General features: G+C 44.5%; 1 protein-coding gene across 1 annotated transcript in view; it reads right to left on the bottom strand.

Moving 5' to 3' along the window:
• The window catches only part of LOC135907763 (uncharacterized), a 331,017-nt gene that overhangs the window by 288,529 nt on the left and 17,546 nt on the right, over window positions 1-24,942 (bottom strand). The window contains exon 3 of the mRNA XM_070523168.1: window positions 24,759-24,887. Within this exon, the coding sequence (XP_070379269.1) occupies window positions 24,759-24,887 (129 nt within the window). The remainder of the gene's footprint in view (window positions 1-24,758; window positions 24,888-24,942) is intronic.

Genomic DNA, 24,942 nt, shown 5'->3' with positions numbered 1-24,942 from the left:
GCCTTCTAATGACGAATGTTGCGAGATCTATTACACAAATTGCACAGCCTTTTCGAACTTAATTCAATGACAAAGTAAGTAACGACAGCGCAATTCTGCCAGTACATGTGGCCAGTAAACAAAGTAAAAACTGCACTTCAATAGAAAGCTTTGTGAAGTCCTTTCTGATGAAAACTGTGCACGGGGGTGTGAAATACCAATGCGCGCAGTAGGTTTGTACATGTATAGGATATGTTTCTAATTTTCTGATATGAAAACAAAACAAAAATACAAGGCCGTTCTTTCGCTATATGGCTCATGAGGCGGAAAATCTGGTGTAATTGTTGGTGCTGGCGTGACCACAAGATGGTCCAGAAAGGCTACGAACACTCGACCTTCGGTGGAAGTAGAACCGACGACCATTGTTAGGAGTGGAATCGACAACCATTGGTGTTAACTAAGGCGAAGTTCATTAAGGTACAGTTAATTAGCATGTAGTTAATTATGGTACTCGAACCCACGAATATTGGTTGCTATCGAACCCTCAAGCTATGGTGGAAGTCGAACTCATGACCCTTGGCGCTAGTTAAGGCGAAGTTAATTAGGGCACATGTAATCAAGGTAGAGTTAAGTAAGCCACACGAACGCATGACCCAGGTATGTAATACTAACGACAAGATCGTTAGCGCGCATTGCATGGACTGCGCTTGTCAGCTCAAAATGGCCAGACTTGGTGAGAGGCCCTTTAAATGGCGCCCGGGCCATCTCTTGCAAGGGAAGCAGGAAGTATGGTGAATATATATAATAAAACCTGCTATGCATAGTATACAGTGCAACCGAAGGCAGTAATGTTTTCTCATGCAAGCCAGCACCGTTTAGCACATTTCAAAACAAGTATGGTTGTATGCGAGAAGTATGAATTATTTACCCCATAACCAAAGAGACAATCAAGGAAAAAGTACGTTTACATTTAGGCATGTACATGGTGAACGTTAATTTAATTGTGTGCATATTTGTTGGAATTGACCACTTCTATTTAGCAGAAGATTGCACGGAATATTCTTTTTACACTGCTTTATAGCCTAATATATTTTCGTATAAAAACTTTAGTAGTTTATGCGTTCGGTACTGGATTATTTCTTCACCAATATTTTATTCGTAAGTGATCGCAGATGTCGATATTGTTATGCTGTTACAACTCAGAAATAAAAAATAGCAAGCATTGATACTTAGTGAAGTAAATCTATTTGAACAAGAGCGGTCATATAAAGTCACGATGGGCTCCTGCAATGCCCTTTCATATCACGCCGCCATATTGGCTAGGTGAATGGATATAAGCTTTACATTCGGGCTGCGAATGTGAGGGTTCGTTGACCACGGTGCTTTCAAAAACCATGGTGATGCCATTGTCATCTTTTGTTCTTATATAGCAACAGTGCAATGTACAAAATACGATCTCTAGTAACACAGGTAAACTAAAGTCACAAAGCACCGCCTGGGTTTTGAGGAACTACGTAGCTAAATGGCCAGGGTCAGTTCGGACTTACGCTTTTCCAACGTGTGAATTTTGCAGAAGAATGTAATTTTAGCGACGTTGGCCGGTGGGCTATATCGGCTTTATACAAAAGAGAAATTATTGTCCTTATTAAACATATATTGCGAAGGGCCCTACACTAACACATCGCAAGATGCCATCTAACCATCGGGATATGGGATTTTTATTGCAGCACCCTATTCAACTATAACATGGGCTGCGTAGGAGACGTACGCTTCTTTATCAAGGTTGGCTTTCAGAACTGCCGTCAAAACGAAAACGACTGACTTATATTCCTGACTAATAGCCACACCCCTGCATGGGGATCAGCTGTAACTTAGAAGCCAAGAATTTCGACAAAACAGTCGCACGGAGGAAGAGTGGCATCCTGTGCGCTGATGAATTTTCATTTACAATTTACTTTCATGCACTGCCACAACCTCCAACGTCCCTCCATGGCCCTGGCAAGTTGCCAGCTCTATGTTTTATTTGTGCGGTTAGTTTTCACGGCGAGCTCTTTCGCCTGAACTGCCAGATACTGGGAGTTCGCAATGAAGAGAAAGCCTCTGACGGCGTAGCGCGCTTAATTTATGCTCAAGGTTGCAGCATATGCTGAGAAGCACGGCAAACGAGCAGTCGTTCGCAACAGCGGCGTTCAGGACAAGCGCGTAGATAGGTGGCTTAAGTAGAAAGTGGAGCTCGCCGCAACGAACAAATCGAGGAAGGCGTTAAGTACGAAAGCGTGGATGCTCCAGGAACACACATTCGGAAAAATTAAGCCCAGTCTCCCGTTCAAAGACCGACCCTCTACGAAATGGAGAAAAAATTATGCACCTCTTATACGGATCTATACAGTATATGGAATTAGATTTCTGAGAGGCCATCTTGTATTCTCAAGTAATATTGTTGCAATCTAATGCATACTGCGCGGGACGGTTGTGCTGTGTGATGAACAATTTGTGTCACGCCGCCAGACCCAGGGCGAAAGTGTGGACATTTCAAATACATGGAGCCGCTCGCAGCCGTTGAATAATTATGCATTAATCCACTGGAGTTATGTGACTATGCGTAAGTATCGTGTCACTTTCTAATCTCCACACATACAAATCGACGTATCTTCTCTACCGCGATTGAAGCACCAGTAAACGGAGCAATAAAAGTATGCTTTTTTGGCATTGTAATCCGTTTTGGCTCTTTATCCGACCAGTATAAACCCTTAACGGCCTTTATTGGTCATTATCAACCTAATCTGACTCCACCCCACCTTTATCAACGCTTATCGGTCCTTATCAGAATAGATCCTGCGCTTATCAACCATGATCGGTTTTTATCGGAATCGCTCCGACTCTTATCACCCCTTATCTGTACTTATCAACCTTTTCAGACATGATGCGACCTATCAACCTACCGGAATCGAACCAAGCCTTATAGAACCTTATCGGCCCTTATCAGTCTCATCGGATTGATCCAACCGTTATAAACCCTCATCGGTCCTTATCAGCATTATCAGAATTGCTGCAAGCATTATAAGCCCTTATCGCTCTCGAGCACATTATCCATCCGCGTCGAACCATTATGAACCGTAATCAGACCCACATAAGCCCTCATCACTCCTTATCAACCCATTGATTGCTTATCTATATTTACTTGGCGACAACACAGAAAACGCGGTACAACATATTCGTATGGTTCAGATATATTCCCCTTCTGCAACCGGTCGTATTCCAAGCAGTGAGAAGAAAAAATGGTGTAGGAACGTCTTTACAACCTTCATAAGCTGGAATTGGAAACGGCTGCATTTCGATGAGGGCGAAATGCGAAAATACCCGTACACTTAGATTTAGGTGCACGTAAACGAACCACAGGTGGTCCGAACTTCTGGAGTCTCCCACTGCGGCGTGCCTGATACCAGATCGTGGTTTTGCCATGTAAAACTCCATAATTTATTTTTAAACAGAAATGCCTGGTGCATGAATAAAAGAATTCAGACTCGTTTAAAGCCTTTTGCAAAAGAGCGGTGCATAGGAGTGCACGTATTTGCTCGCGTACAACTCGTGCCTTGCACGGTAACACCTGAAGAACCAACGCGCCAGGCCCTGCTGGATGAGCGTCGGCATGCAAAATTTCAAGCATATCATAGACATTTATTATAATGGTTGGGTGGTCACAAATACGGAAGATATAATCAAAGAATTTTAAAGGTATTGTACAGCGCTGCTCATCTCTTCTCACGCACCTAATCCTGATGCTCTGACACACTTCCTCTCACTAGTGAACCCTCTCTGTTTCAAAAAACATTGATTTCATTGAACATTGATCTCTGAGAGAGGCATGTTTCACAATGCCTCTCTCAGAGGATGATGATTGTGTTATTAGTGGACCATTTACGCAACAAGAGATTGACCTTGCCATTGATCAGTGACCGCTTTAATAAAACACCAGCTCCTAATGGAACCTTGCATAATGTTAAATTGAATTTGCATTTATATTAAGCCCTGATTTATTTGAAGTCCTTACTGCTAGGTTTGATGGAGATTGCTTACGACGATCACTTACAAAATGTCAAATTACCTTCGTCCCTACCAGTAGTGCCAAAGAAAAATTATGGTCTTTAGAATGCTAGAGGCCCATTAACGTGACGAATGTAGACTTCAAAACTTTATGCAAACCCCTTACCTAATCGACTACAGTATGAAACATCATTGATTGTTGACCCTCGCCAGACATGCGAATTAAAACGCCGTTTCTTGCAAACTTACATCTTACCTGAACAGCTCTTCAGTATTGCTCATCCGTCTGTGACCGCTTTTCATTACTTCAGGCCATTAAGCAAGAGCATTTGACCGAGTGACCCACGCCTACATTTTCAAACTCTTCATCATCATCATCATCACCACCATCATCATCATCAGCCTAGTTACGCCCACTGCAGGGCAAAGGCCTCTTCCACATTTCTCCAACTATACCGGTCATGTATTAATTGTGGCCGTGTTGTCTCTGCAAACTTCTTAATCTCATCCGCCCACCTAACGTTCTCCCGCCCCCTGCTCCGTTCAAACTCTTATAATATATTAATGCTGGCACCGTTCGTTACAAAGTTCTTCGAATACGCTGCACTATGTGTTCTACCAGTATCATTATTGAAGGTAATCTGCGCGGGCCGATGTCCATTCTTTCCTCTGTAAAATAGGGTTGTTCATTATTTCCACTTCTATTCATCCTTTATTTATAACCAATGTGTATAAGCATTCAAAAGTGCAGTGACAAGAGTGGTTTCAACATTTTGGGAAATGAACACAACACCTTGGAATACGCACGTGATCTAGCCTTTTTCTGCTATGACAAACCGAGCTTTGCCAGTTTTATCATTGACTAAAATATTCGGTAGGGCCTCTAGTGCGCATATAAATTGGTCAAAAGGCTCAGGTATCTCGTTTCGTTTTTGGGGATGTACGCCGACTAACTGTGCTGGTGTATAATGGACAACCATGCCACCAAAATACCTTGCTGTTCTTTTTGATGCGTGTAAGCTTAGTGGACATTTCTGGTGAGAACGTGCACCGGAACGTTAACGGCATGGGCATACTTTTACGCAACACCCTCTTTCTATGGTTGGTTGCGCAGCGGCTTGCAATGTGTTCCTGGCCAAAAAGCTATTTTATGTAGCGCAGATAATTCATTGAGCTCGCACTTGCAATCAATGTTTTTTTTTTTTTATTGAGTGGTCTTCTAAGGTGAGGATTGGGCGGTTTGGTGTAGCATATTAGAGGCTCGATTGCGCAACATTTGGACGACACACACAGAAGAGAAACACGCACCGCAGAGCGCTACTTGCAACTATCGTTTTATTTCCTTGTCAATGGAATAAATACTGGAAGATTCTCGGGGCAGGGGGGAGTAGGGAGGGTAACAAGAAAAACAAAAATATTTTTGCAAACATGACCATCCACCAATGCCCAGCCAGCTTTGTCATGTGGTTATTTTTGACATCGCAAAAAAAGGAACCACGATACAAAATTCCAGATTAGCACGTAAGGAAATCCATTTCCTTAGCACTAAGGGAAACTGATGGCATGCTCACGCACATACTTCCCAAACGTGCAATCTCAGCGGCTTCGATTATATCTCGCGTCATTCACAATGGTCTTCTACCTGTAGGAGTTTGAGGCAAAATAATATCTTTAGACCCTTATGTAGGGGTGGACTTGGTTATATTGATCTGTTTGTGCGACAGATTGCTGCTTTTTTTATTTTTTCGGGATATTTAACTCCCAATATGACTGTCGCTCATACAAGTAAACTTAGCCAATGATTTACCTAACCTTGTAGTTTCTTCCCAATATTCTGAACGACCTTGTTTGTGGGGCTTTGCTTATGAAGTGTATTTGGCTGTGAGATTGCTCTTGATTTTGTTTTCTACTAAATATCTTCACACAGCGTCAAGAAAACAACTGTATAAAGATTTGTTATCAATTATATGCCATCCTCCCGTTTACAGTTCTACACTCTCTAGTCTCCTATGGCTCTTGCGCTGTTAAGCACGAGGTCGAAGGATGGAATCCCGGCTGCGGTGGCCTCATTGCGATATTGGCGAAAGGTACAAACGCCTGTGTCCCGTGCATTGGTGGCAGAGTAATGATCCCTTGGTGGTCAAAATTAATCCGGAGTGTTCCACTACGGCAGTCCTCATGATCGATTCACGGTTTTGGCACGTAAAAGACCGGAGTTCAATACACTCCAGTGTGGCAGGGTACGACGCACTTAAGCGGGTCCGCAAGATGCCTTTATCTCCATGTACAAAGAGATGTTTCTTTTATATTGCACAGTGAAATGTTACCTGTTAAAACTTGCTTGAACAAAAAAGGCATTCCTCTATCGACTGTGAATTGTCCCCTTTTCGAAGTTCCCCAGACCATAGAGCATTGCTTCATAAGTTGTGAAGACGCGACATTAAGTTGGTATGCGTTTCAACGAACTCTTAAGAAAGGCTTCATTTTGAATCAGCATACTATCCCACACTTGATTGCACCCCACGGATAAGGCGCGCCTGTTGATGTGTTTTTCCTTATTGAACTACATAGCTTATGGAAGACACGCATGTTGGACTGAAACGCTGAACCAATTGTTTTGTTCAAATTTCTCTAGGCTCAAAATAGCGGTCACTTGAAGGACATGTATGACTTAACAGTTTCAACCGGACTGGTACCACTTGATAGATTCGCTGTCTTTGCCACTTTTTAAAGTTTATAAATACTGGTAGTGCTTGCGTGATACAGGGTGCGCTCAGCGTGATTTATAGGTCCTTTCTAGGCCATGAATACGAGATGTGTGAATTACGTTTCTCGCTTATACATGATCCAATAAATATCGCATAGGAAAAAAGTGGTCGGTGTTTAGCTTAGTGGGTAAGACACCCGGCTTCTGAGCGTGACGACGTAGCTACGAAACTCCCGACCGCCAACATTTTATCTCGAATTTCTCGTTTCGAATTTATTCTGTTTTTTTCTTTTTTGTTCTGGGGCGCATGGCGTTACGCGTTATGGACAAACCAACGGACCAATTTCCTGGTTGAGTCACCAAAGAATGCATTTGCATTTAAATGGTTAAAACGGTTAAAACGGCGACCAGACCTTAGCCGTTGTGCGCGTAATTTCACTTCCTTACCCACGGCATGCACGACGCCCGAATGTCGGCGTGGGTGCGCCAGGGCTGTCTCCTTTCAGTAAGCGATACGGTTAAGGTTCGTGTGTGCATTCGCTCCCTCTTTTCCTCCCCGGCGAGGACAGACGTTGGCAGTGCCTGTGTGTGCGAGTATAGGCGTCAATGCCTTTACCCCTGCTTGGCCAGTAGTGGTTGGAAAACTCGTTGAACTTACTTTCATGTGCAGAGTGTTCGATCTCTCCTTCTTCTAAGCGAGGGTGTTCCGAAGCCTATAAAAGACGCTCCCTCAAGCGCAGTGCCTTGAGCACGAGCTAGTGTGTCAGTCGATCTCCGGCAGGCAGCTTGTAGAGCTCCATAGCCACGTAATTAAATGTTCTTTGTTATTCGTTACATCGATTGTCTCGCTTCAGAACACTAGGCCCCTCGCCCTCAGTGCAATTGTGAGATATAGTAGATTCCCAATATACAATGCTCTCCTTTAACTTATACTTACTCCATTCCGCAGACTTTTCCAAGAAACCGTTCCTCCGCGATTTCAACAATTTTGGATCGACCAGTTGTTCCAGATGTGTATGTCATGACAAGAATTCGTCCTGGGCACCTCATGACCTCTTGGTAATCCTCGTCATTGTAAGCGTCAAAGTTGGAAATTGAAATAAATCCAGGCACATCACCGAAAGCAAAATATGCCTGGAAAATAGGTTGCAGTAATACTTTAAGTGGCACCTTTATTTCTTTCTTGCATACATACTCAATAAAAGGGAAGGATGCAAAAATCACTTTATACGCCTAACGAAGGCTTCTTGTGTTAGATTCATTGCGATTCACTAAGGAACCAACCTATTGTTCCTTAAAGAATGGTACTGGCTAAATTTTCGCAGCATTGGTATGCTAGCAACAACAACAGGGCATTTCGTAAAGACTAAATTGGTCCAGATATACTGGCAACTAGATTCGCTTTCTGGCTCAATATATGATATCAAAAGCGTTACTTTACATGTTTTACGCCATTGGCACTTTGGGAAGTCTGTAAACAAGACTTAAAAACACTAAGCACATACTTAGCTCTTGCTAAAGTGACAGACTGATGCGGCCGTATTCACAGGGTGCCCACTAGTGAGGCCTCGCTGAGTCAGCCGATCAAGGCTGTTCATGCAAATTTAAACATAAGTAATTGTGCGGCCTTACGCGCCAAAACTACGGTCTGATTACGAGGCACGGCATAGTGGGGGACATCGAATAATTTCAATCATCTGCGGTTCTTTAACTTTCACATAACTCTAAGTACACGAGTGTTTTCGCTTTTCGCGCCCATCGAAATGCGGCCGCCGAGGCTGGTATTGAATCGCGCGACCTCGTGCTTCGCAGCCCAACACCATAGCCACTAGACAACGACGGCGGGTTTTCATGCAGATTGTCTGACTGTGGTTTGTGAGGCGTCCATTAAACCGCAGGGAATCTCTTTACACGAGGCCAAAAGGTGATCATCCACGAAGCGGGTGCGCCCTCTTCGCAGGTCGGTTTCACAAGCGCGCTGTTGACTTTGTCGCATTTACAACTTGTGAAGAAAAATGCTTTGAGAAAAAAAACACTGGTCTAGTATTTCCTAATCTTGGGAAGAGTTATTTTCTTTTTCTTTCTTTTCAAAGATCAACCACTCAGAGGCCGACAAGGAATATAAGCGGAGTGCAGCTGCGTCTCTAATAGAAGAGCCAATTGAAAATAAATTTGGCCTTTGCAGACTACAGTTCGTGCGCCCCTACTTATGAAGTCTCTTAATTATAGAACCATTATCACCTGCGCAATGTTGCTGGAGCAGTCATACAAGAGAAACCATTAATCCTGCCTTGTACAATACAGACAAGGGCAGCCTTCCAGGATTCCAAAACAGTCCTTTCATAATGAAGGTGGTAACCACTGCAAGCCGCTCATGTATGCATTATATAAATCGGAGCTCTTCTCCTTACATACATTTATTGCCATCCGTTCTGTTAAGAGTGCTCTTGGCTGTTCTGAACATTGCAGGCTAAAGATGGAACCGCCATGACAAGGTTCGTTCCGTAGCCACGGAACTGGGGAGTAACTATCTTTGAGTTCCAGCTTCTCTCTAGGTCGCCTTCTATATTTATCTCTGCTTTTCATGTCTACATATCGGAACACATTTGCACGGTATACCTGACAGCAACATCAGACATGAGCACTCGTGCGACGTAGAATGTAAGCTATTGAAGTCCATGCCTATTCCAGAGTGTGTAGTCCTCCTCTACCTGAAGAAGGCCAGAAGCTTCGTGGAACCGTAGATGAAAATGCGAAGTCACCTTGGAGCACTAGTGGTAAATAGAGAGGCTCTTTCTCGAGTTGCTTGTCGGCGATTGCCACTATTATGATAAAAAGAAATGGCAGGGGGCGAGTATGTAGCGCAAATGTTTATGTGTTAGGTCGTGGTGCGGGCTACATGTTTTCCCTCCCGATGTCGATCTCGGCGAATCGTTCGAAGATAACAAGGTCCAGCTTCTTCCACGGCACTTTTCTGGGAAGAATTTTTCATGGCATTCGAGTTTAAGCTGCTACGCTCCTGTCCAGTGCTCGAGTGCTCGCCAGATTTCTAAGCATACACTCCTCCGGCTGAAGGCGCCATCACTACGACGACATGATAACAAGAGGACAATTATGAAATGATGAAAGCAGTATAACGAAAACAGCATGGCAACGATGGCATGAGGATACTGTGATGACGACGAGTGTGTGAGGACGATGGGGTGACGACGACTCTATGACAGCCAGTGAATAAGGTCGATAGTGTGACGTCGATTGTGTGACGACGACAGTATGACAAGAATTGAACAACAAAACTTGATTGAAAAGGATGGAATGACCATGACATAACTCTGAGGATGGTACAACAACAATACCGCGACAGTGACTGTATGAGGACGACCCACTGACGTCGATAACATGACAACGTCGGGATCGCGATGGAATGACGTCAGCATGATTACGATCGTATAAAAAGAACGGATGACATTGATGGAACGACAAAGGCGAAATGGTGAAAACGACGTGAAAAATGGGATGACGACGAGCGGCTGGCGATGATGGCCTGAAAAGCACTGCGTGGCAATGACGGCGCGACGATAATCGACGATGTCGATTAGGACGTGAAATGGCGTGACGACGATTGCACAGAGTGTCATGACGACATACCCCACAGTACGTGCCCATGGACACTAGATGGAACACTCTCCGAGATCGGCCCACCAGTGCGCATGGCGCCACTGGAGCAAAACTGTGCAACGAGTGAAGAAATGTAAAGCCAAACGTGAGTATACTTTGCTGTACTGCTTTGAAGTCCATTTTTCTTATATTCTTCTTTTTTGACAGATAATGGGCATATATATGTACAAATGGAAGGCGGTGCGTTTACAGTGAGATTAGGAGCAGGCTACTAGCCAAGAGACTTTCGTGTGCTAGCTCAGGGCATGAAGAGTGATAAATTCGAGGCATCCGCTATTCATTGAGGGGTAATAAGGTAATGGAAAGGGCTTGATTAGCTGTTAGGCATAACCACATAAAACGCGTAGAATGAACCACATAGAGCATAGTCGGAATTTATTTTATCCAATTTACATAGAGGCCATTAGAGTGTGTCCAATTTCGCAGTTTTATGACATGTGGTAGGATCCGGTGTTTATTGTCTAAATGCCTGCTCCTAATCGCACTTACCACGTGACACCTGCCGCCTGAATTACTTTGTTGATTTGCTTCACGAGCTGGACACAGCAGTGGCTAATGCTCCCTGGGCTAAGCTTGGGCACGTGGTGAAATGCCCAAGAAAGTGGCCTGAATGATAGACGCTACAGGATCTTATTATGCAAAGCACCATGCGTTGTTCAGCGCATATGGATTTGCTTCCACCTGATGGCAAGGAATATTTAGCCCCACTTTTATTTACTTTTACCGTATAATTTGTACATTTAAAATAAACATAAACAAATAAATTCCACAGGCCTTTCTCTGGCAACATAATCTGAGCTTTCGTTTGATTACAACTGACATCAAACTGAGCCAATGCGACACGTTTTTTTTATTCTTCTAGCTCAATAGAGTCTGTATTTACACAAGGGCAGTGATATTGCGAACAACGTAATTTTCTTCACTCACGTGTAGATCCAGTCTAAATTTTTTTTAGAGTTGTCTGACAGAGCTGTCCCGTTTTCCGTAGACGTCAATTTTTCACTAGTGCATCATATAAACTGGTATAGTTACACCATCAAACAAAGAAAAAGCAAAAAAAATTTACCTTTATGCTATTTGCTTGGTCTCTAGGGCTGAACTTGAAGGAATAGCGAAGGTCAGTCACCACATGTGTCGCATTACAGTTTTTCATGTGTTCTTGAACCTCTCCTTGGGCAGAGAAAACAACGAAATAATATGCTTTTCTACGTTACCAAAATGATTTGTCGAATCCCTGTCGCATTTTTCAAGGTATCTCCCAAACTTATTTAAATAGGGCATTTCCAAGACCAACGTCTTCCAAGCACCCGCCCCCCCCTTGAGCACATCCCAATTCAGTTTCCCTAAAGGAACGTTTGCGTCTTCCTGTTTTCAGATCAAATTTTTAAGTGCATGTTGTTAAGGAAGCCATAGTATAGTGTGGTAATCTGTGATTTGTGTTAACGTTCTATAGCTAACCTCAAAATCTTATCCACAGGTGTATGCATTTTATTTATTTAAATATTACTTCCGATAGAAAGAATGTACCGTCTAATCGAGAAAACATTGTTACCTAACAAAGAAACCTCGAATTGTTGTTCATAATTAGGACGTTTTCAATTAGGCTTGCGCTTGTCTTCCAAGCCTAAACGTTTTAAAATTGGGATATTCCCAAAGCTCCAAATCATCAGCTCCTCCACAAACTACATGCACTCAGGCGTAAATCTGCCATATCGGTACTGTTCATAGCCTGTCTGATTAACGTGCTTTATTGACTGAATAGCTTTCTTGTGTGCATGGTTCTAAGTAATACCAATGTACGCTTTCAAATGCGATTGCTTCCCAGTGCTTTGGCGGAATGAATTGAAAAATTTTGTGTGTCAAATCATTTTGGTTTTCTTTAAACTACAGCTCGGGAGTTCCCATGTAAAAAAATGGGGAGGGAGAAATTGTTTTTCTTTTCAGCAACCACTGCACCAATGTTGCATTTAAAAAAAGACATATTGAGTGACTGCAGGTAGCGGATGCGGTAATGTATTTATTTGATCGTACTAGGAGCAGCACAGCGGCGGGAGTTTAGGCAGTGCACGGACTCCGAGCGCAAGCGGCGTTCACGAGCAAATGCGCTGGAGAGGATGACCTACTATATCGTTTCAATTATCCTAACATACATTTTATTTAAGCGCACAATGTGCTCATAACAATAGTTAAAAAGTGAATAGCTACAGAAGAAAAGACTCTAAAGCATTTGAAAATGAGATCACAACTCTGTAAACTGTATGTATTAGTACATCTAAAGCTGCAAAAGAAAAGAACGCATGTAGCACACATAGCTTTCAGATGCACCACTTATACAGGGTGTCCCAGCTAAAAGTACTCAATGATGTAAAATCGATGGAGTGCGCTAGGGGGCTGAAACCTGCTCAGTGGCGTTGAAAATATCGCCGCCTAGTCTTGGACATTTTTTGTTTTGTTTTGCAGCGTAAAATATTTAATATAATTTGTTACCTAAGTTTTTAAACATTGGCTTCATCAAGAAAGTGCCAATACAAAAGTTGTCAATCAAATTAGAAATGGCTGACAGAAGTGTTCGCAACTAAGTACCATTGAAGCGGCTTCTTCTACTTGCCTTTAAGGAAATCGCGCGAAATACAAAGTAACCGTGTCGTAGAACCGCTACGAGCAATCTAGAAACGAAATGTCTTTGCAGCGCTGCCCAGGAGGGGCTTGGAGTTTCCGGTGGTAGCAAGATAAGCGCCAGTAACTCTCACTAGTAAGATGTGATCCCACACGAATTCATGAACAGGATAATTGCATTTTTCTTCCTGTGTAGACAGCTCTTCGGTCAATATTTATCCAAGTCAGAGCTTTCTTTTTTTCTTTTTTGTCGCCTTGTGACTTCGGGCTTCACTCAACAAGTGGAGCGAATGAAATGTTTATGAAATGTTCATACGCCACGCCGAAGTGCTACACACCTTTGTCACCACCACACACTCTATGCACTCGATTGCGACGTGGCATGCGACTTAGTCTTGAAAAAACGCATGCTATCAATGCCTCTTCTGATCGGTCGTCTGGGGGCGCAGAAGTAGTGGCATTAGGATATGATTGTTCTTGTATTTTGCGAGGTTTCTTTACGGGTAAGTACAAGACGTTCCATCAAAGATACTTAGTTTCAAACAATTCAGTCGGCTATAATTTAAAGGTGTGTACAACTTTCATATTGGCAGTTTGTTGCTGAAGCCAATTGTTAAAGAGCTTGGCAAATAGTTTTTTCTCATACTTGACTTTAGAAAACAAAAAAAAAATACCACAGACATAGTCGCGGGATCCTGAACACCGCTCAGTTTCTTTCAATCCACTGGCATTGTCGTTTTTTATACCTTGGTGACTTTTATCTTCGACACCCTGCATATGAGTACGACTTCTACAAAATCCTTGTAGAAATTGTAGCAAATTCACTTTAGATATGCATTGATATATCATATTTCTTCGCTTTAGGTTTCTGATTGATGCAGTTTAAATGAATTGCGATACCCGATTTTTGTGCTGAGTGACTTATATGTAAATTTCTAGGTTCCGTTTTAATGAAAATTTTCAATTTTTGGTTGTTTCTCTAAATATTTACAGGGTAAACATCAATATTGTGCTTCCAGTACTCACTAGAAATTAACTTTTGTCCTAAGTGCCACAAATTTCATTCAAATCATTTCATTGCTTGCATGTCAAAAGGATTTCTGCGTTTTACATGTAGCGTAATAGGTAGCATTGGTTGGTAGCCCCGAGTTAGAGCATCATCCTAGTTCAAGACGGGAGAACTTTGGGCCAGTTTGTCCAGCATGTTTAATGAGGAAAAGAACCATGACTTCAAACGGAAGGTGGCGAAGGAGTGGAAAGGCCGAGCGGTACCCTTGTCTTGTCCACTCCTTCGTCACGTCCCGTCTGAAGTCGCGGTTCTTTTCTTCTTTATCGTCATCCTAATGTGAACGGGCATGATAAAGTGCTCTACAGCACTACAGCTTCCTCAGTCTTCGTGCTCCTTTTGTTAGATTGTGTTTGCACATACTCTTGTTGTTCATGTTGAATTTTTTCATCGTGAATTAGAGATCTCTTCTATTGCTTTCTTTAAACTCCCACATTTCATTTTTATTTTTACTTTAGTTTCCACTCTGATCATTTGGCGTAGCGCCCAGGTATCTTTTTATGGTAGAGTCTCTGGTTCTCATTAGGGTGTTTCTCTTTCTCCTTAGCTATCTCCATGATACCAGTAAAATACCCTAAACATGCAAAAACACATCGATCATACATACATACATACATCGAGACAATTTGCAACAATTATTATGCCTGAAGTATTACCCACTGCACAGCAAACTACACACGAACTCAGCTGGTATCATTTAGGTTAGAGTGTTTAGTTCTCCTAGACATGTATGCGCGCAGTTTGGATCAGGTCTACTAATCTCTTCAGCATAGTATTCGTGCACGTGTACGCTTCACACATAGCTTAATTTCACACTGCGAATTTTACTGCGATTGCAATTATACCGACAACCCAGACGATTTTATGTCGTCTTCATCGCCGGGATGCTCCACATCATGTCCAAGTGCGATAACATCGCTGCCGCGCGCCGTATGCTTAGGCGCCAGCGATGACATGCGAGGGTGACCTGAGAAGCGTAGTGGCTCTGTGCCCCGGTGTATTCTCGTGTTCGCAAAGACGGAACGCAGGCTAAGTGCGCGCCATTTTCTTACGCGCGCAAGAGAGTAGTGCACTCGGAAAGGGAGGTAGTGGAAGGGTTGTGCGCATCTCCTCTTCTTCTCTAACTGGGGGGGCTGAGTACGGCCGCGCGCATGCTACCTTGGAGACATTTAGGGACTTTTAGCACGTCCGTTATTCCGCCAAACGAGGCTTGTTTGGGCGGATTGCCTGATGCACGGGGACGTAAACGTGAGCAGCCGGAGCGGTGCAGTCGCCTGGTGGTGTGGAGCTCAAGCAGGCACACACAGTGTTAAATTTGCACTAACCTGCTATGTTCCGCTTGGCTGCTGGTGCAAATTTACAGCAGTAGCTAAGTGGAATATATTAATTGGCTTTGCGTTGTATGGTTCAGCTTTTCACCACGATCTGGCGCCACCAATCTGGCCGCTCACGTTTACGCCCCCGCTCCTTCGGCAAACCATCCGTGCTTGCCGGAATACCGGACGCACTAACATTCTCTAACTGCGTTGTGTTCCAAGGCTAGGCAGCCGGATGGACATAGCTCATGGCGTCGTGTGCTCTGTGTTCTCGCGCGCCTAGTTCACGTTGAAGCAAGAGGCAGCTCGAAGTGGGATTCGCTCGCCGCTGCTGGGGCTCTTCATCACGCCAACGCTCAGGCAGCGAGTGGCTGTGGTCACTGAGTGAGATCTGTTCATGTTTGCTTCTGTACGCGTGACGACGTGCTTGTTAAATAACCTAGTAAGCGAATAGTAGCGGCCGTATATGCAGCTGCTAAAACGCCTAACTTTACGTAGTATACTTGTCTCATTGCTATCGCAATCAGTTCCCCTAACGCACAAAACTAGCTTTTTTGTGAATCAGCAACTGCGAAGGTGGCAACTCGTTTGGTTTAAAATTTACAGGACGAAAATGTCATTGACTTCTTTCATATGCAGTAAAATGAATCTCTAGCCATCTGTTCTATGTTCGTTCGTTTTTCTTTTGTTCTTTTGCTCATCATACTTTACCTTCTTTGTATTCTGGATCACTCAGGACAACGGTAGCCCCGGCAAGGCCAATGCTGTAAAGCACCACCAAACCTTCGATGCTGTTTCCGAAATGGCAATAGACTTTGTCACCAGGACCAACGCTGTGAGCTTGAAACATGGCTGCGCAGCAGCGAAACTTCTTGAGAAGTTCTTTGTAGGTCACGCTCTTTTCTCCATCGGTCTGAGGCAGAGATACATGGCAGAGTCAGAGAAATGCTGGGAGCCTTAGAATAGACAATCTGTGTTAAAGTGCGACAAATTGGCCTCAAGTTAGAACATAAGTGCAATCACAGTTGTCAAAAGGACGCTAGATGTTGTAGCTCAGACACCAATAAAATGACATGGTCACGAGGTGACTGTGGCAAGGAAAAGTTTGTAGAAATCTTGCCAACGTCGATATTTTTTAGCATTATTGACAAGCAAGCAAAAACGTGTGATTTAAGTGGCATTGTAAAGGGCGCAGATGCTGGGAAGTAGCTTATGCAATTAAGCTAAAATAATAAGGAACATTTTGTGAGCTGTGTTGCGAACTGTATAAAAAAGGAAGTAGAGATTGCCGGTAAATGCGGAAATCGTCAATATATCTTGGGACATTGACTCAGTAAATAAGAAGGTAAAAGTAATTTACTAATGGTTAGTGGAACTCAGCATTGCGGACACAATAAACATGTGAACTCTATGTAGGGGAGCGTTGCCGCTAAGACACTCAACATATCGAAAAGGATGTTTGTTAACACCCGCCCTCCAATGTTGTTCGTTGCTTGTGGTACTGTGCTGCAGTCCAGGATGCGTAGGTTCCACGTCCCGCTACGGCAGCTGAACTTCGGTCAAAGCTGAATGCAGGTAGGCAATGTTTAGGCGTTAAAATGCTTTAGGATCGATGATCTATTCCTGCTGTTTCCGGACCTTGCATGTTTTCTTTCTCTCTCCTTCTGCCTACTCGACTACCCAAGAAAAATATTGTTTCTTTCACAAGAAACTTGAATTAGACCATGGCCCCAACAATGAAAAGAATGTTTCTGCAATTGCAGGTCGGTAAGTTTCGTACTTCACAAGGTATAATTGCCATGACATCTAAGGTTCCATGCTTAAATGATTGTTTGACATAACTCCATTATGTCGCTTCTATGAACAGTGAGGGTACCATGCTCCTGAATCAACTCCAACAAACCGCAACCGAACCTAAAGCATCGTATAAAGTTTGGCCAAGAAATAATGCCTTGAAAACGGGTCAACAAGAAACAACCTGGCAAACCATGCCTTGCACGAGGTGCCCCCTGAACAACATGAAAACTTGTGGCCTCTTTCACCGATCTTTCGTCCACCATTACAGGGGACCATTGCGAAGGCCTAAAGCACTCTCAAAGACTCTGCGCTCGAAGACAGCGCAAAGGGTTTGAGTAGAAACTTGAACTGTTGCATTACAGAACTCAAGATAGAATACTGAAAACTCACAGATATGAAAAACAAGATTATGTATAGTGTTAAGGATATCTCAGCCCGGGTACACGAGGTGCGCACAGCTATGATACATACATGGTCTTGAAGTCCTTTTAGCTTGGTTTCGGTGCCAATATAATTGATGACATTCACTATAAAGGGGATGAAAGCAGCCACCTTTGGAACACTGACTGCCTCCTGAAAGGCAGCTAACAATTTGTTTTAACGTAAATGCACTATGCCTGGAAAACAGGTGCTTATGTTTCAACTTTCTCCTCGAATTACATCATTCGAGGCTGATATCTGTAAAGAACGCTTGACTTCAGAATGCAATATAGGACAGGAAACTTTTTGTAGGTATGGTTGATAGTCCAGGGGGTATGGTATGGTATGAAGGACATTACTAAGGTCCTGAGGGATCAGTTTGGGACTGATGCGGGCCGCTTCGACGTCGGGACAGAGAGGCCGAACCCCTCTGCCGTCAAATGGGCCCTCTGGATAGCCCTGAGTTGGTCCACCAGCACTTAATTGTGCAGCATCCGCTGCCACCATTCTCCACCTCGAGAACTATCACGGGCCAACGCCAAGCAGCACCAAATCACGTGTGCTAAATCGAGCAAACCCCCACACTTACTACAATAGACTGAAACCCCGCAGTGCGGATTAATTTTATTCATCGTGACAGGGTTAAGGTACGTCCATGCCTGCAGAAGCCTAAGTGGCATATTTAATTTAGAATGTGGCAGGGGGAATGCCCTGCGCTATAAGTAATAGTGGTTGGCGATCTTGTTGTAGGTTAACATTTGGTCCCTGAACTCACGACTGGGAGATCCAGCCCCTTAAGAGAGTATATGGCACACTAATCTTCGTGCCTCTCCCTGTGGGCCACATCGTTGAGGTTACGCGGGGCTCCTCCACTGTCCCCATGAGCGCCGGGAACCAAGTAACTGTATGCGAAGGGATATCCCTCCCCTGCAGCAGTCTGTTAGCCGGTTCCGCAGCAAGCCTTCTCGAGAAGGATTTAATCGCAGATTGCGATTCACTAGACACCAAAACGCTTCTTGAATCAATTAGCGCTAGAGCAATAGCCACCTCTTCGGTGACTCCCGGATCGTTGGTATAAATGGAAGCGGCGTTTCTAACGCTCCCCTTACCATATACTACCACCACCGAATAAGCATCTTTCCCATTAATCCATGCGGCGTCAACAAATGCAGACTACTCCTGATCATTTGCCTCTGGCAACAAAGCCCTAGCTCTTGCGACCTGCCTCCCTACATTGCGCACTGGGCGCACATTCCGCGGGGACGGACGAACCATGATTTTGGCCCTAAGGTTCCCGTTCAAGTCGTGCAGGGGCGCCCCATCGTGCGAAACAGCCACCGATTCTTCAATTGACTCTGAAATATACCTACCCGCCGGTGTACTAACAATCACTCCCTCTGTCCCGTACGCTGAGCCTCGGCAATTTCATCTAAAGTATTATGCAAACCCAGTCGTAACAACACATCGTTTGACGTAGTCCCAGGCAGACAAAGCGCAGCCTTGACGGCTTTTCTGAGAAAAGCTTCCAATTTATTTTTCTCCCCCCTATTCCAATCTAGCATAGCTGCCACATACGAGAAATGACACATAATAAATGCGTGAACTAACCCCTCTACACCTTCTTCTGCTAAGCCCCTGTGCCTATTAGAGATCCTTCTTATAAGTCTTATGGCCCCCTCCATTTCTTGGTAATACGCTGAATGTTTCTAATATTCGATCCGTTCGCTTCAAGTACAAAACACAGGACCCTGATTGCTTCAACTTTGGGTATAAACGACCCCTTCCTAGTACGGATTCTAATGCAAGGCTTTTAGTGGATACTTTTTAGTGAATACTTTTTAGTGGAGCACTTGAGCCCCATAAGACCCAAATACTCTTCAATAAGCGTTACCGCTTTTGCAGCCTACCCTCATGCTCTCCATCACTACCACCGACACTCCATATATTAACGTTATCCGCGTAGATAGAATAGGCAATACCCTGGACAGCGTTCAGTGTATTAGCCAACTTCGACATCGCCAGATTGAATAACATAGTCGAGAGTACGGATCCCTGCGGAGTACCACAGCAACCCAATTTCAAGACTTCCGTCTTTATCTCCCCAAACCTGAGAAATGTCGTACTATCCATAAGGAAAGTCATGACAAAATGGAAAAGCCGCTGCCCCATACTCAAGTCCGATAGCACCCGTATAATGAAAGAATGTCAGATTTTAACGAAAGTTTTTTCGACATCAAGTGTAATTCGTGCCTTAGTATCCCTTGTCTGCCGGTAAAGGAGCTGATGCTTAATCCTGATCATGGCATCTTGAGCCGAGAAGCCGGGACGAAATCCTATCAACGAGTTCGGAAAGAGTCCATTGCACTCAACATAACGCGTTAGCCCATTTAAAATGACACGCTCAGCGACTTTCCGCAAACACGTTCTCAGGGAAATGGGTCTGAGATTTTCAATCCCTATAGCCTTCCCCGGTTTGGGTATCAGAACAGTAGTTACAAGTTTCCACTCTTCCGGGAAAGAGCCTTCCTTTCATCCGCTATTGATCTCCCGTGTAAGAAACTCAATTGATCCGTCGTCTAAATTCCGTAACATTTTAATCCTAATGCCATGAGGCCCAGATGCCGATCGGCCATTCAGATTTTGCAGCGCCAAATTCATATCCCTTTCAGTAAATTCTTCATCCATAACTGCATTTTCGTCCCCACTATATTCTAAGATCATGTCGCGTATATCGTGCCAGGTCTCCAACGGAAGGTATCTCTCAGCCAAATCCTTCAGCAACTCCTGCTCCGTGGACTCCCGACACGCCTGATGGACCACCTTGCCTATCACATTCTTCGGATAAGACTTAGTGTTTGTCTCATGTAGTAAATGTCTTAGCAAACTCCAGGCACCTCCCTTCTTAATGCGACCATCAATATAATTGCCTACTTCATCCCATTGCTGCTTGCACATTACCCGACAATGGTCTTCCATTTCCTGATTTACCACTGCTACACGCTTTCTAAGCCTTCTATTCCATCACCGACACTTCCATCTCGCTAACATCGACTGCTTTGCTTCCAACAATTGCGCCAGGCGACTATCCATGTCTTCCGCGTGACTATCAGTCTGAACCTCTTTAGTGGACGCCTCAACGTCACTTTTAAGCTGACTAGTGCATTGTTCCAAGGTCAACTCATGTACCTCATCTTCGATTCTCTGGGCTCTTCTTTTCCTAAAGGCATCTCCAGTCAACCATCCAGAATGTGCGCTAGTTTATATTAGCCACTACCAAAGTAATCATAAGTATGTAATCATCGCTACTAAAATATATATTATAATTGGACCAGGACGAATCCAAAACCCCCCGGACAAAAGTATGATCAGGTGTCGAAGCTTTACATGTCGGCGCGCCATATGTGGTGGGATACAAAGCGTCTGTAATCAGAGTTAAATTCAAATTTAGTGCCTGCTGCCGTAGTCTCTCCTCCTTAATAGTGCCATAAATACACTACCACACATGATAGGGTGCATTTAAGTCCGCCCCCCCCCCTATAAGCAACGGCGCATCCTTAGCTAGATTAGTTGCCTTGGTCAAGAGAGATTTGAAACTTTGCTTCGTGTCCCGGGGGCTACTGTACAGGTTAAGCAGGTAAACGCTCCTCTGACATGGCCTTTGCCGACCTAAATTACATCCAGCGCAATATATTCAATCTTGCAATCCGCCATGGGAAGATCATGTCTAGTATACGCCAAACTCCTACTAATGAGAGTAGCTAGCCCTCTCCCCTGTTCATTATCCTTAACGTCCGCTTTGAAATCCGTTAACGTCAGCGTTTCCTGTAACATGATGACTTGAGGTTTCACGCCATGAGTGCTAACAAACTGCTCCAGAGACGCCTTCTTATGATTTAACCCCCTACAATTCCACTGCCAAATACTAAATGGACTATTTAATAGAGCCATCTTGACGACGGAAATTCGGCGAAGTAGTTTTGAGCTCAAGTCCCCTCGGCGACTTAACATGCTCGGCTAGCAGCCGAGTGCACTCCCGCTTCATAGCAGGGACCACCGTCTCGTTAGATATATTTCAATTTTCCTAATCTCTGATCCGTGACATTTTCCTGCTCTTCTATCCGCTCCAGTCTACTAATGATCTGATTTACGCTTTCTTGCAAAGCCACCATCATTGCTTTAAGCTCGGAACCGACATTGCCTTGAATACACATTGTCGAGGATAGGGCCCTATTTTTCAGGGCAGGCTTCTCCTCGTCAGCTGTGTTCTCTTCTGCTAGCTCCACAAACCTCGGTACCTCAACTGAGTCATCATATTTCCTATCCTGTCCTAAGCTACCGCTGATACCAGTAGGTAAGCCGCTCCTAAGTTCAGCTATCTCTTTGATAAGCTTTTAAGCTATGATTCTTTATCTCCAATTGCGCAATCCTATCCCTAGCCCTATCTCCATCCACATGCTCCTGGCGCCGCTCACGCGCTCGGCCGGCGCTGATGCCGCCCTTGACCTTGTTAGCCCGTGTGTAAACCTTGATGTAGCACGTCGAAGTCTGCAATAAAGAAAAAAAGGCCAGGTGGTCTGTCCTCTGGCTGCGCCACCGCTTCCACGAGCTGCAGGAAAGCGCACCCGCGCCTCCCTAGGAAGGGAGCGGCTTCTTGTTGTTGGAGTCCCAGACGATAGCCGCTACCTCGGCCTGGAACGGCACCTAGAGCGCTAGCATCCCTTAGAGCGTTGGCGGGCGCTCACTAGCTGCGCCCTCTCAGCTGCCTTCCGTTCCACCATTAGCTCCGCCCTGGCTCTCTACTGTCGTCGCCCACACATGACGTAGCGAAGCTGATATTGTTGTCTCCATTGTTTATCCGCACTGAGGTGTCGCCCACCACAAAGCTTGCAACAAGGCAGAGAGTTTGGATCCTCTTTAGGATTCCGAGCCCCACAACCTCGGCATTCAAAACAATCGGGTGCCGGAGACATCCGCCCGATGTACAAGCTTGTCCCATGCATAACATACTTCCAGCTGCTTTCGATACTGGAAACACCGGACCAGGTTTGGCCCATGTCTGCTAAACTTGGGCACTTTTAACGCGTCGAAAACATGATAACTGATTCCGTGTTCTTGATTCGTTTGACCGCCTTAGCCTGCGGATTGCGATCGTTAAAGATGTTCCACTCAAGTGTCGCTGCGCCATCCATAATGTCGACATTGCGAATGACCCCTCTACACGTAGTGTGTGGGGCCGTCTCGTACGCACTAACTTCAATATCTTTATCTGCCACTCTGATTGACCTGAGCCTCACATATCGTTCTGCTTCGTTCCTTTCTGGCGTACTAGTCACCAAGATACTCTGCATGAAGTTAGGGCAACTAACATATTCCCTAACCTGATCCATACTGAGGATTGCCTTGTCCACCTCTGCAGGGCTAACTTTCTCCAAATTCAGTTCATCCCGTGTGCGAATGACTATTTTGATGTGTTCCTGTCGCATCGGTGGCATGCGTGACGCCTTCACAATGCGATTCTTGATTGCCGGGCCTACGCATCGTTCACCTGCGCCACGTCTTTCAGGGATCTCGCTTTGTGAACCGCCGTCACCCAATCGAGGCCTCGTCGTAACTCTAGATTTTCGACTGGACACTGTCTGCCATCCCAAGTCATCAGTAATGTCCTCCGCCAGGAGCATTTCCCCTTCAACGTACATTGCTGCATGCCGCGCTAGGTCTAACATACGCTAGCTCTCGGCCAGCGTGGCGTGAGCACGAAAGCTTCAATAAAGTCCAAAATAGGGTAGCCCACCTTAAAATCAGGTATCCACTGAATCCTCCCGTCTTCATGGATCTGATGATATCGTATTTGCACCACTAGATGACCAAAAAAGGCTCGAAAGCTTCGAAAGAACGGACCCGTACTAGCCCACAAGCCTCCTTCGAGTTCAGGGGGTGTCATGAAGATTTTTATTATGAAGGACATCAACTTCTTTCTCCAGGCTGATCATCCTACTACAGAGCCCAACTGAGCCCTATTGTGTAAAATAACGAATCGCGTACTAGATGTGGCATTTGGTGTAACAGGTATATTGTCCTCCAGGCGATGCTTATATATGTGGCTTTCTTAGATACTTTGCACAGCATAGGCTAGACAACGGCAAATTTGTAGCCGCAGACGATTTCAATCCCCCGCTTATGAACACGCAGCTGTTTAAGTCAAGTGGCCGGCAGAAACAGCTTTGTGGATTGGTTGCTATGTCCTTCTTCTTTCATTTGTGTTAAGTAGGTAAATATCCCACCTGCGAAACAGTACTCTGGACCGTCTTTTTGTTAGCTACGTACTCGTTCTGAGTGAACTTCAATATTGCCCTCATAGAGCCTTGTGTGGTCTGAAGGCGGTGATCATTAGTCTAAATGTCATATTAAGAACCAAAAATCACGTGCAGCTGTGCGCCAATTTTGAGCAGACCAAGTGATGCGTCTGTACTGAACACGCTAGAGGCAGCGTAGGATGATTATTTTATCTTCTAGGGCTCAGCGTGTGTTTGATTCTTTGGCGAAATAATTTTACGAAGTGCTATCGGACTATGTGGACTGCTATTGAGTTGAAAGGCTGTTTCAGTTTCAATTGCCGTTCAACTCCACGGCTGTTGAAAGTGACCGTGTAATAGTGGTATGAGACACCCTGCAAGGGCATTTAATAGCTGCGCTGCTTTCGAGTGAACACTTTCCTCATATCTATTGTATGCATGTATAAATCCTGCATGCGTACCACGACGAATACCAGCACTTGTAACCTTGCACTCGTCCCCGTACCTCCATGTCGTGCTCTGCCCGCTCCTTGTGGATTACCCAGTGAGGAACCCAGATAAATCACTCTGTTGTAGTTGCGCTGGTATTTTGGTGGCAAATCAGAAAAAATCCTGGCCTTTCACAGCCGCAAAATAAACGAAATGGATTTCTGAAAGGGCATCGCATCAGCATGCACTGAGATATTGTTTATCTTTGGTTTTCCTTTATAAATTCCGGTATTTGTCTTTTAGCATTCCAAGTGGTACCTTTGATTTTGCACTCAAACGCAACCTCGCGAACCGACAGCTTCGTTTTCTGTAAACAAGAACAACCTTTCTTTTATAAATGCGGAGAGCCTTACCAGTGCAATCCTGTTTCCATGGGGTCGTAGTTTTTCAGTGAGGAAATCAACAAATGACAACTGCACTGGCCCGAACTGCTTGTACGGAGAGTGCACAATGCCATGTTGTATGGGTGCTTGCATTGTTGTCTTAAAGAAAAAAAGCAAGGGACGCATATGCACATTAAGACTCGCGTTTTCTTTT

This window comes from Dermacentor albipictus, chromosome 8 (assembly GCF_038994185.2).
Source record: "Dermacentor albipictus isolate Rhodes 1998 colony chromosome 8, USDA_Dalb.pri_finalv2, whole genome shotgun sequence".
Taxonomy (NCBI): Eukaryota; Metazoa; Arthropoda; class Arachnida; order Ixodida; family Ixodidae; genus Dermacentor; species Dermacentor albipictus.
The sequence above is the reverse complement of the archived record's forward strand: the minus strand, read 5'-3'. Positions and strand labels throughout refer to the sequence as shown.